This window comes from Acipenser ruthenus, chromosome 16, assembly GCF_902713425.1.
Source record: "Acipenser ruthenus chromosome 16, fAciRut3.2 maternal haplotype, whole genome shotgun sequence".
NCBI lineage: Eukaryota > Metazoa > Chordata > Actinopteri > Acipenseriformes > Acipenseridae > Acipenser > Acipenser ruthenus.
In genome coordinates, this window is record NC_081204.1 from 28,156,764 (window position 1) to 28,169,207 (window position 12,444).

The 12,444-nt window shown below is 39.4% G+C and overlaps 1 protein-coding gene across 2 annotated transcripts; it reads right to left on the reverse strand.

The window, feature by feature from the left end:
- Nucleotides 1–7,134: 7,134 nt before the first annotated feature.
- Nucleotides 7,135–12,059, reverse strand: LOC117430360 (charged multivesicular body protein 1b). Of its 2 annotated transcripts, XM_058989281.1 has the most exons (9): nucleotides 11,980–12,059; nucleotides 11,833–11,880; nucleotides 10,938–11,035; nucleotides 10,081–10,227; nucleotides 9,470–9,538; nucleotides 8,907–9,014; nucleotides 8,512–8,555; nucleotides 8,276–8,348; nucleotides 7,135–8,004 (listed from the first exon to the last, which is right to left on the reverse strand). In XM_058989281.1, the coding sequence occupies exons 2-9, from the start codon at nucleotides 11,846–11,848 to the stop codon at nucleotides 7,960–7,962; spliced, it is 600 nt and encodes a 199-aa protein (XP_058845264.1). In that variant the 5' UTR covers nucleotides 11,849–11,880; nucleotides 11,980–12,059; the 3' UTR covers nucleotides 7,135–7,959. The 2 variants fall into 2 exon arrangements, with proteins under 2 accessions (XP_058845264.1, XP_033906224.2); XM_034050333.3 differs by lacking the exon at nucleotides 11,980–12,059 and having other exon boundaries at nucleotides 11,833–11,973.
- Nucleotides 12,060–12,444: the final 385 nt, after the last annotated feature.

Here is a 12,444-nt window from a genome sequence, read left to right on the forward strand (position 1 = left end):
CAGTAAGTAAAAAGAATTGTTGTGCAAAGTGTATAATTGTTAAGAAACACTCCTGGGTCAGAAACAACAAACTTGACAGGGAAAATGATCATCTGGCAAACCAAACCCAGAGGTGTTCTATCCCTTTGTCACACTCAGAGAAAACAGGATTTGATTATCATTGATTGGCACTCAGTTGTGTGGATGATGGTAAATGAGGGTGAGGCATCTTTTCCTGTTGTATAACACACTTAACAGGTTCTATTCTGTTTTATTTAATATCTGCCAACAGAAAAAACATGTTAAAGGGAACTGCCAAAAAAATCCAGGTATCTGCACACCCCTACTTTTGTGAATGTTCAAATTGTCTGTTTGCGACAGGTTCTTTCTTCCCTACGGGCTACAGACATGACATTTACAAAGATTCTTATTGAGAAGGTTTGTGGAACTCAGGACGGCTTTCTTAAGAGATATCCTATATCAGGTGGCAAACAAAGGAATACCTCAAATAAATAAAGAGGAGCTCCATGAATGATTTACTGCTCCCGTTCTCTCACAGCTCCACTGATGCCCTGCACCCACTTTTATGTGCTGGCCTGGGTCAGGCAGGCGAGGACGGGTTTCACTCTGGCTGCCTCTCCCATGTGCTGCTGTCATTCCACCCTCCCTTTCTCTGACTTACAGGATGTATATATGGGGGCCTCATCCCCTGCAAGACGTTAATTGATTTCAGGGAGCACCTCCTCTCTCACACACACACACACACACACACACACATTCACCCCTTTTGGGTTCAGCTGGTTTTAAACAGATCACCCACTAAGCCTGCTGTGCACTGTCAACGGTAATTCAATTAGAGCTGCAGAAGTGTGACTAACTGACCCGCGTCAAGCACTTTACCATATGCCTGTCCCCTGTAGGAACTCTCATTATAGAAAGCGGATTCTTTCACTCAAGAACATGGGCACTTCCTATCCCAGCAGTATGACGTGACTGACTAATGGGCTGACTGGTCTTCCAGTGACTACTGTTCCACAGTGGTGAAAGTGGCTGGTCATGCTTTGTGTGTCTTTGCAGGTTAGTCAATTGAAGTAAACTCCAGCCCTCCAGCATTTTCCTTTTTTTGTTTTAAAGTTTCAGTATTAAAAATGATTGGATGTGATGCACAGGGTGGTCATTTATTACCAACAACTACAGTACAGCACAGCCACACATGATGAGTCCAGATCATCCCTAAGCCCCAACACCACCATGCCCCACACACCAACCATGGTAGTGTTCTGGCTGATGGATTAGATCCAGATCATTTCCAAATTCCCACTCTATGTGTTGTGTTGCTGACTGATGAAGCAGGTCCAGGTCATTGCTAAACAACATAGCAACCTGACACTGCACTCCAGGTGAAGGGGCTCAGGTTGCCAGGGTGCTGGTTGATAGAATCTCCAAATACATCATTAGCACAGTTAGATGACCCATCATACTGATAAAGTAATGTAGATAGATCCTGTCCACACATTCTTAAACAGCCTTTCACCACCACTGCATCATGCTGGCAGATGAGATGCCAGATGGAAGAGACCTTTCAAATATTACAGCCTTACTGGATCAAACAAAATAACAAGAAATTGCTTAAAAATAAATAAATAAATATGCCTCTTAAACTGCTGTGTGATCAACAAATCATATTTTCGACATGTGTTGATCACGCATTATTTATGTAGTGTGTGGTTAGAAATGGCCAATAAAAGTGTAGTATCAATCCCAGATGGGGGGACACTGCTGCTGTACCCTTGAGCAAGGTACTTTACCTAGATTGCTCCAGTAAAAACCCAACTGTATAAATGGGTAATTGTATGTAATAATAATGTGTAAAAAATAATGTAGTTGTACGTAAAAATAATGTGATATCTTGTAACAATTGTAAGTCGCCCTGGATAAGGGCGTCTGCTAAGAAATAAATAATAGTATACTGCAGGCACAAGGTAGTAACACTTACTGCAGAAAGCTCCCACAATTATTTAACTGTAACATGCTTTATAAAACTATAGACAATAAAACTTAGGGCAATAGAATAATTTTGTCAGCCATTGTAAATTTACCATAATTTAGACAGGATATGAACTTGTCATCTTCTAAGCGATGACCCCAATAAAACATGTTTTGCGGTTTCTTAACAAAGCTGCAAAATTTTAAAATTCTCTCCCTTCTCTGAGCTGTGACTCGGGTAGCTGCAAATCATCCCCAGCAATACAAATGTGAGTCTCTGTTAAGTGAATCAAATAGTAAAAACATGAGCGGTGCTCGTAACTGGATCAGGCAGCGCTGTCGAGAGATGGGTTGAAACCGGAGAGATGATGGTTTGATGTGGAATCCATCTTCTTGGTGCAGATTTTAACTGATTGGGGCAGCTGCTCCGAAACCCATTAACACATCCACAAGGAAGCGATCCCTGTTCCTGCTATGATTCTTTTTTTGAAGCAAGGGCATGTGCGGAGGCCCTGTGAAATTGATGCTCGCGAGCCTGAGCGATTGGACACACAGCTCATTCGCAGACTGGAACCGATCCTGAATGCTTCCTGAGTCAGAGTAGGTCTCTCTCCAGACAGTGCTTTTATATTTTACAAATTGAATATCTCAAACATAATTGGAAAAAAAACAGCCAGTCAACCCCTGTGAAACTTCACACAACTACAGTCCATTAGGCTTTGGAAAACCCAATTATGAAATTGTTATGTTAGGAGGTTGCAATCTGTACCATATTGAAAATGCCTTGTCAATCACTTGTTTAATAACATTTTTGTTTTATTAAAAACTATTAGAAAAAAATCCCCTTGAATAACAAATACAGATACTGTTGTAAACTTTACACACTTAAAGCATTGTGATATTGAAGTTTGATTTTAGTGCACATTCATTATGATAACATGGCTAGGATTATAGGTCAAGGTTTCTGATTAGTGACAGTCTAAGTGTATACGTGTCTAAATATCTATACATACATATTATTTGAGTATTACACTGTGTTACTATGGATAACAGATACTGTGTTGTCTTTGTGTTAACACGATTTGTGAGGTCAAACAAAGTCATATAATTCTGTGCAATAACACTCTAAGGAAATCATTGCATGCATATAGGAGGCAAGCAGGGCTAGCCATCTTACCTGTAGTTAAGAAACCTTCACAGGGGAAGGCAGGAGCTGCTCTGGGGTTTCTTGTTCAAAGTTACTGTCTAGGGGCAGGGTGGATCAGTGATTTTGCAATAGAAAAAGGTGGCTGTTACGGAACTAGTGGATTCTCAGAGCTCCATATTAAATACATCTTAGTTGGCAAGTTCATCTTAGATTGGGTCTACATCATAAAAAGCAGTATATGGAAAGCTCTCACAGTTTCTTCCAAAAGGTACAATGGTGAAGGCTTTAGAGGAGACTTTTACTTTAAACATTGGCTAGGCTGTGTTACTTTGCTTTACTTTGTTTTAACCCCCCCCCCCCCCCTTTGAACAATCTTCCTGGATTCACAGCCGAGTCGCGTAAAGAAAACTGGCCGGAATTTTACGAATACACTTGGAATTGTTTTCTAATTACCCATAAGAAAGACCCTTGAGAGCAGTGATTGTCTCTCAATCACCACTGCCCCTCCCATCTGTGCCATAATTGAAGACACTGGAAGGAATTAGGGATCGAACCTCCTAAATAATTTTATTTATTATCCCAGTAATGGCCTAACAATATTTATAATGGGACCTTATGTCTAAGCCAGGCTTTTCCAGAGTCCATTTGAAACAGCCTTGTGATTTTAATTGAGTTTGACTTTTTTTTTTTGAGGGAAAGGTCGAGCTAAGCCCTGTACAGATTCCTCCATCTCAACAAGAGCCACAATGGTGCAATTGGCACTGGAAATTGGTTACAGATGGCACAGATAAGGCTTTTCCTTTATTGAAATGGTAATGACGGGATGGCATGCGATTGACGAGAGCCGCTTCCTACACAGGTGAGACATTTGACCCCTCACATGTTTCTTGTGTAGGATTGAAGAGGGAAGAGGAGGAGGCAGGCTGGATTAAAAATGAGAGCAGAGACCGAGAATGTAGGCTCTAATCACAGTGAGAGCTGAGGGCTGGGAGGCAATGTGGTCTAGTTGTTAGAGCTGAAGTATCAGTCAAAGTGACAGTTTTATGTTCTTCACAACATTAGAAAATGCATTTGGGTGCAAAGATAAATCGGTCCCAATGTGTCCTAGTGGTTAGAGTGGAGAATTAGCTAAGACTGGAACATGAATATCTTTGTTCTTCCTTTAACAATATACAGCTGTGTTCAATGTGCATTATACAAAATTACAGCATTTTAGAAGAACATAAATCATTGTTATGCATACTATTAAATATAGGTTGCACTGCATTTTCTAATATATAATGGATAATAAAGAAAACTGTACTGTTACTATAATTTCACAGCTAAAAACTATACTACTTTATACTGTAGGAAACTAACTCTATTACCATTATATTAATAATACTGCTATAAATAGAATAATGCAACAGTCCTACTACAGTATATTTGACTTCAGTCCCTATTGAAAATGACCATTGCTTGCTCTCCTGTTGTATAGATTTCTTTCAGTTTAGTGTCATGATTAATGCTGTTTAAAGAAGAGCATAGAATTGACTAACAACCTCTTAACACCAGGTGTGCAAACAAGCCTTGTTTCTCTGGCAAACTTGAACTTGTGTCCAAGCAGAGATGCCAGCTTGTTTTTTCAACATGATCCTATTGATGTTTGTAAGATTTTACAGTTGGAATACTTGAAAGGAAATGCCTAATCATGACAAAGAAAATAGGACTGAAATGAGGACATAAAGAAAAATGTTTAGGTAGACTGGAACAGGGAACTGCACAAAATGTCTGGGAGTTGTAATTAGTTAAATCTACACTGGCCAAAGCTGGCAGTGCTACTCGTTTAGCTCAGTGGTAGCATTCCCATTTTATGTGGCCTGGAACGCAACTTCCATTTCAATTAGTGGTTACTCCTCTCAATTAGTCACTTTTAAAGATGTACAAAAAATCCAGAACCATCTTACCTTTTAACAGAAACCTTAAAATGTTCTTTAAAATAAATACATGTAGCACAATAGCTATGTACAAATATAAAATCCTATTATAATCACATCAAAATTAGAACACCAGAAAAGGGGGAAGGTATTTTGACTTTTTTTCTTCTACACTGTTATTTTTCTTCCTTGGCTGCTTGAGTATGATCTGGGGGAGGTTTGACAGAGTTTTCAAGCAGTTGTCATAAGGTACAATGCATTTCAAAGCTAAATGCAGAAGGTTCTGAATGGGTATGTTTTTTGCTCTGTGCTCGCTTCAGGAAGGAACAGGAAAATCCTTCTTGGCTTGACATGAGTGGATCTTTTTAAGTACAGGGTTAGCTGTTCTGTCACACATCTCTTGCAATGGAGGGATGGGATACACCAGAGCTTTGAAACTCAGCGTGTAAAGAATGCCGCCAGGCCCTGAACAGCCAAGAACAGTTTATCCCCCTCATGTAATTAGCTTAAGAAACTGGAAACAATAAATGAAGACAGAAAAGATACAGAGACAGTACTCTGATTGGAAACCCTGGGTCAGACGGCACTCCAAAGTTCTGGTTCCAAAGTAGGAACCAGAAACAAAAAGCCATGTCTTACTAATTATTAGAAGCACAGATGTATTATTTGTGTATACATATTGATTGCAGACTCCCTTTGTAGAGGGAGAACCAGCTGGAAAGAGCATCTGGAAGGAACGTGACCTTGACTTCCAACTTGCTAATTAGCACACGAGTACATAAGTGGGCACTTTCATGCCACATGCCACGACAGCCCATCCTCACCATCTCTACATCAAGCACAGCTCTTTGTTCAGGGTTGCTCATTCACAAGCACAAACCAGCCATGTGAAATGTAATTGAGGCAGGGGGTTGTAACACTGCAGGCAGATCAGTCTGCCCAGTACTTCAGAACAACGAGACTTACAGGAATGTGAAATAATAATATATAAATATTTTTTCAAACAGTAAACCGATGAAAACTCTATTGTAGATACACAGGTCTATTGGTTGGCCATATGCTGTGACAACCCCCCCCCCCCCCCCCCCTCCCTGAAGAGGTATGTGTCCCTGTGGACCTGATGCTTTCTGCTCTTTATCATTTCATGTTGATAGTGGAGATCTTCAAAACAAATCATGGCTGAGCAGCAATGGGCATAGGCTACTGGGCCCTTAATGACCATTGATGGTGGTCATACAATCTTGGTTCTTTCACTAAATTTTACACTGCTGTGATTTTTGTCCACACTACCACAGGTAGCAGAGGGAAGTAGTTTGGAGATACAATAAGGAGCTTCCCATGGCACTTCAACTAATTTATGTAAGTGTGGCAAAGTGCCCCGCCCCTGTGTGCATTTGTGTGTTCTGTGTTGTATATATGCGTGCGTATGTTAATGTTGGTGTATAGATTGGTACACGGGATATAAACGGGTCTGTGTTTCACGTGTGTAAAAAGTGTATATTTGTATTTAGGCACGGGATTGCACATCACGCACGTGTATTTAAAATGTAATATGTGAGCACGGGGTTGCACAGAATTAATTCACGTGCTGGGATTCAAGTGAATAATTAATTAGTAATTGAATCCCAGCACAACAGTATATATAGAGACACGTAGCACTCAGTCAGGGTTGGTGTTCGGTGAGTGGAGAACGAGTGTGGAGAAGGAGAGTTAAAATAAGAACGGAAGAACGTAAATATAAAGTAAATAGTGTTTTCACTCACCGTGTTTGTTCGTCCCTGTTTGTTAGTGTCTGTCCGTTTTGTCTACCTGTTTATTTTGGCGTGAAGTGCCGTGTCCCGTGTTTTGTGCTGTTTTCAACCCTTTTATTTGTTAATAAACGCTGAGTGCAGCCATTGCACTCAGCTCATCACAACCACCGTCTCTGTGTTTGAAATCCTTTCTGGTCTGACGCAACCCACTCTGGCCGTCTTTGTGACAGTAAGTCAAATGCAGTAACAAGGTTAAAAGACAAGAATATGGAAAACTACAGTTTTTTTCTACATTTTTTTTTTATATAATTAAAGTTCAGATTGCCAGTATAATAGACCAGACCTTTGACAGAAATTTTGATAAATGATCTTTATTCTCACATGAAAGCCAGAATCCAGAACAACATTTACATGTTACAAAATAATTGTTTTACCTCTGCAAATCCTAACTAAATCATCCAGATAAAAGGTACACAGAAACAGAACAAAAAAAAGTATGAAGAGCAGGGAAAATCCCACAATCAAACAGACCAACAAATATATTATATATCAATTGTTTTGTTTTTTTTTGCTTGCATTTTAAAATCAAATATGCCAGTATTACACACTTTGTACACGCAAGCATTACAAAAGGCAAATACAATCTAAATGTAATATTGTGAATTGGATTAAGCCCATTGGGAGTTGCTTTTTGGGGAGTGTACTTTTCATTCACTCGGATTTAGCCCTTCGGTAATGTATTCAGAGGCAAACATCTCGTCTCCACTTTGGGTTTATCGAGTCATGAATTCTTCCTTCAACACTTAGCTGAGCAGCAGATACGGTATGGCAACAGGTTCTCTCTTTGTTGGCAACTTTTGTTGACAGTGACACTCCAGGAACCATGTTTCTACCAAGTAAGAATATCCTGCAATGGTTTTTTTACAGTCCTAGATCGGAACACACTGTAGATACACTGTACAAAAACCAAAATGGACAGAAAGTAGCTTCACACCCTAAAGGGTAATATGAAATGGGCTGTGTACACGAGAGAAAGGGGCTGCCATGAGGTAGCAGAGAGAGAGAGAGTGAGAGTGAGAGAGGCCTGTATAGTACAATAGTTTAATAATGTTCCACTCCCATTTACACCAGAATGGATGTGCTATGAGAAGCCAGTTCAGTCAGGCCAGAGCTCCATCGTTTACACCTGATCTCGCAGGCGTGCCAGTCTCTGGGAGAGTTCATCCTAAAAAATATATATATATAAATAAACGTGGAATGAAAAAAGTGTCGCATCGTTCCAGGACACCATTGGGTCACCTGTCTAATGGCTGTATTTTCCTGGTTAAGGATATCTAAAAAGCTGAGAGAAATGTGATTTTTCTTCTGCCTGATTTTAGGGTTCCCCTGTCTTGTAACACATTTGCAGTCGTCCGAAGTGATTGTCAGCAAATATTAGAGGAGAATATTTCTTTCACATGGGCATGCTTACACATCAATAACCATTATATGTTTACCTGCTCTGCTGAAGCTACACTAGTACCAACTGAACCAGTCTGGCCCTGGGGAAGTTCCATGTTCAAATCCAACCTGCATTAATTAAAAAATATATATATATTATATTCAACCAGAATGCTGTTCTTCATCCTCCATACAGGAGAGAAGAGGTTCTACTGTTGCTACCTTCAAAGCTACTGTTTTATATCGGTGATTAACTTGTGTATAAAACACATCAGAATACAAAAGCACTTACCCGGCTTCATCTGCCAACTCCTGCATAAGTGTGTCCACTTGATTCTGAAACATTGAAAATGTGGTTTAAAAAACTGAAGATTTTATCAATAGAACTGCAGAGGTGTTGAGATTTTTACAGTTTAAATATACTTATATACTTAACTATTTTTCTCAACTTGTGTTATTTGAGTTGTAGTATAGCTTTTCTGCCACATCCAGTACGTGTCTATTAGAAAGCACCACTACAGATCTCCAACACAGTAAATGTTTAGAATAGAAGTTATGAAGCAGGACTGACACTAGAGGGAGATATTGCATTATTAAAGTCCTATTTTGTGATGCTACATCAAGCATACTCCAATTATTCTGATGATGATGATGATAATGGTTTCTTTGGGAGGTTCACTTCCTCACCTGTGGTGTTGTCAGTGTTGTAGTGCTGCTCATAGTGTCCTCCATGTGTGCAGTCTGTACATCTAGCGTCTCAAACTGCCGCTCAAACTTATCCATCAGGGCAGAGATCTGCATAGGGAAACACAATCTGGGTTACACACAGAAGATGCCAGCTATAGAAATTACAGTTACTACTGTGTAACTGTCTCACAGCCTGGAGTATATTTTTGACAGTAGTTTATTTGTATATATTTGGCTATATTCATGTAAGCAAACTAGTTAGAAACATACTTACAGTACCTTACTGAATTAACGTTTGGCCAAACAGCACTGTATATTTTACTATGTTTACTGTGGTTTAAACAAAAAAAGCAAACAAAATAAAATCTAAAGACTCATCAATAAGCTGGTCACAGCCCTTGCTGTTGCAGAACGAATGCAGTTTGGTTTTCAGCTTCATTATCAGGTTTCAAATGGAGAAGCTATTTCCTGTTGCTACAGCAACCACTGTCAATGTTTAGACTGCACAAACCTTACAGCATGGCAAGAGTAAATTGTTATATCCCAATTGGTCGCAGTCCTACCTTTTCAAGGTTCATGCTCTTCAGTGTGGAATCCATGGACTTAACAACTCCTGCCATCGATTTGGTTACCTGGAACATAAAACAGGCAATGAGGACAAGTGTTACTAACTACACTGTGTTAGTAATAAACAACGAAAACCTGTACTGGGTCTATGTGCTGCTTTTATGAATTAAACCACTAGAATCTATGTGGGGCCTGTGGATTTTTCCATCCAACAGCCCTGATGGCCCTCTAAACGTTTAGAATTATGCTTTTAACTGCTGACAAAAACATATAGGTCAGATATGGGTGTCACATGCTTCTGCTTAGGGTTTACATAGCAGTAAGTGTAAAGTGTAATCCATTTATTTCATAACCAATATTTCTATTCCTTAATTAAAGGTTGTACACACACACACATACATGTAGCAGTCATGTATACAAAGTGAGGAAGGGTTTCTTAGGATGGCTTTTCTGATTTGGTACAAACATCCCCAATATGTTCGATTCAACGTGTCTAATAGTAAAGTTCAAACGTATAGGAAATGAAATGGTAACTACAGTAGCAGCCCTCGTTCCCTCACTCTCTCTCCGCAGTTCTACCTGGCTTCAGGGTCGTGGCTCTGCTCACCTTGTTCATGGTCACTGCTGTCTGCACCCTCGCTGCCACCGCGTCCACTCGCGCACTCATCCGCAGGAAGTTGATGGACTGGTTCTTTTGCCGGATGGCATTTTCAGCGTGTATCCTAGCAACCTCTGTGTTGCCTTTCTGAATAGCCTATAAAAGGAAAGGAAAAAACATTGAGAATTGCATTATTATTCCTTAAAGGGAATCACACATCTGGATTTTCTGTACATACCGGTATTTCATTACTGGTTTCATCTACTTGTGAAATTTGGTAAACTGGAAATTCAATTCTTTGAAATAAGAATAAAATAGCCAGCGACAGAACTACCAACTCCCACTATATATCTGTCTGATGTAATTTCATGTTTCACTACACAACCTTAACTTGTTACCAATAAACTGTTGTTAATAAGACATAAATGTATCAAACTTCTATCCAATGTGACTACCCATTCCCATCCCAATTAAATTTACAGCAAGAACTGCCCTAACCTGGCACTTTAGTCACTTACGTGTGCACTGGTATAGGTGTACAATCTGATGTACCCTTCATACAAAGTGACAAGTGAGATTGCAAACATATTGTGAAACAAATGATACAACTCTCCCAGAAGGTCTCTAAAATAGAATTGAATTCGAATTGCTAATTGACCCAAACCTTTAACAAATGTTAAAAATATATATATATATATATATATATATATATATATATATATATATATATATAAAGAAAATTATGTTAATGGTATTGTCAACATTTGATGCCACAAATTCAGGGTTTTCCAGGTAAAATAATGTAATTGATGTATCTCCAGATCTGATTCTTGGTACCCCTGAAAGAGATCTTTCGGTACACTTACCTTCTTAATCTTCAGCTTTTCTGCCTTTTCTTCTTTGTCGCATCTCTTGGAATTTCGAGACAGCTCCTTTGCAGCGAACTTCAGGTTAAACAACTGCTCTGTAATCGGAAGGTTAAGGAAGAGGCCAGCAAGTATCGCGTTTCCATTGTTATCCCCACTATCAGTCCTCCATCCAGGAGTCGTACTATGGCATCAAGATTTGAAATATGACATCATCTAGATTATAATGCTTGTGACTGACACTGACGCAATCACTTGCGAATTGCATGAGATCCACTGGGAATAGTCACAGGGAGTGTCACATTGGCGGAAGCTTAGCGCTGCCAGGAATAGAACAGGTATGACCAAACGAAATGAAAACAATCAACAGATTCAACATCTAGTGTTTCTAGTTAAAACAATGGCCGTTTTTAATACAGTCAGATCATGATTCACGTCGCTTATTAATATTGCTAGTGTAGTAGTACTACCGCCATCATAGAAACGTAAACACAATCACATTCCGCCGTGATCTGAGTGAGAAACCAACTAAGCTGCCCTACAGAAAACTGAGCGCACTGTCCCATTGTGTATTACAGAATTGCAATCTAAGTGATGAATGTTTTTGTAACTATCCTATGTGATGCTACTGTTATGTATGTGAAAGTCGATGTTTGATTTTTAAGTTAATTTACGTACTGGAAAAGTACGCGTCGCTTTTCCTTCTTTATTTGTGCTGGACAAACGAAACGGGTTATCCAAGCAGAGTTTATTAAAAAAATAAAGTGTTGTTTAATCCTTTATGAAATGGAATTACCTTATCACAGCACAGGCCTGCATCCATAATTACCCGTTCTACATCCCTGATTTACACACATACTATAACAACCTTTCATCTTCACCAAAACAAGGATACTGTCCATATTCGACATGTTGGGTGTTCCACAGCGCTCTGACAATGAAGCTAAAAAGAAAGAAAAAATTAATAAAACTGTACAAATACACCTATAATAATTCCAATGACGTCCTCGGTGTTTACAGCACTAGAGAACTTCCTGCTTACTTTATTTTTTATTCTCCGGCTGCTTCCGTCTTCACGGGGTGACATCAGCGTCATGCTTTCTGTAGGCGGGTTCTCTGTGAAGACGTCACAAAGCGTGATTATCCCAAGTCTAGTACGCGCTTGGTAGGCGGGTGCGCGCCTACACTAAATTTCTTACTATTTTAACCCCCCATTTGTTATCTTTTGTAATAATATTTCTTCGTTTTGTTCTGTCTGTCAGTTGTGCTATGTCAGGAAATGCACTTTGTATTTGTGGTTATGTCTGTCTGAACATAGCTTTTAATCATTCCACTGCCCAAATGAATGAGTGAATAGAAAGACTGATAGTTATCACAATACCGTTTCTGCACTTCAGACGATCCCAGCATTCTTTCAGTCGAATCTGTCTTGTTGTTCTTCTTCTTGTTCAAGAAGATGAACATTAAATCAATTCATATACTGTACATCGTCATGATGTGATTGAAG

Excerpts from the sequence above, each read along its gene's own strand:
- LOC117430360 (XM_058989281.1), bottom strand. Across the intron at positions 10,228-10,937 it reads AAAAGCTGAAGATTAAGAAG|GCTATTCAGAAAGGCAACAC; the intron begins GTAAGTGTACCG and ends TTCCTTTTATAG. Across the intron at positions 8,005-8,275 it reads GTGTAGCTTCAGCAGAGCAG|GATGAACTCTCCCAGAGACT; the intron begins GTAAACATATAA and ends TATATTTTTTAG.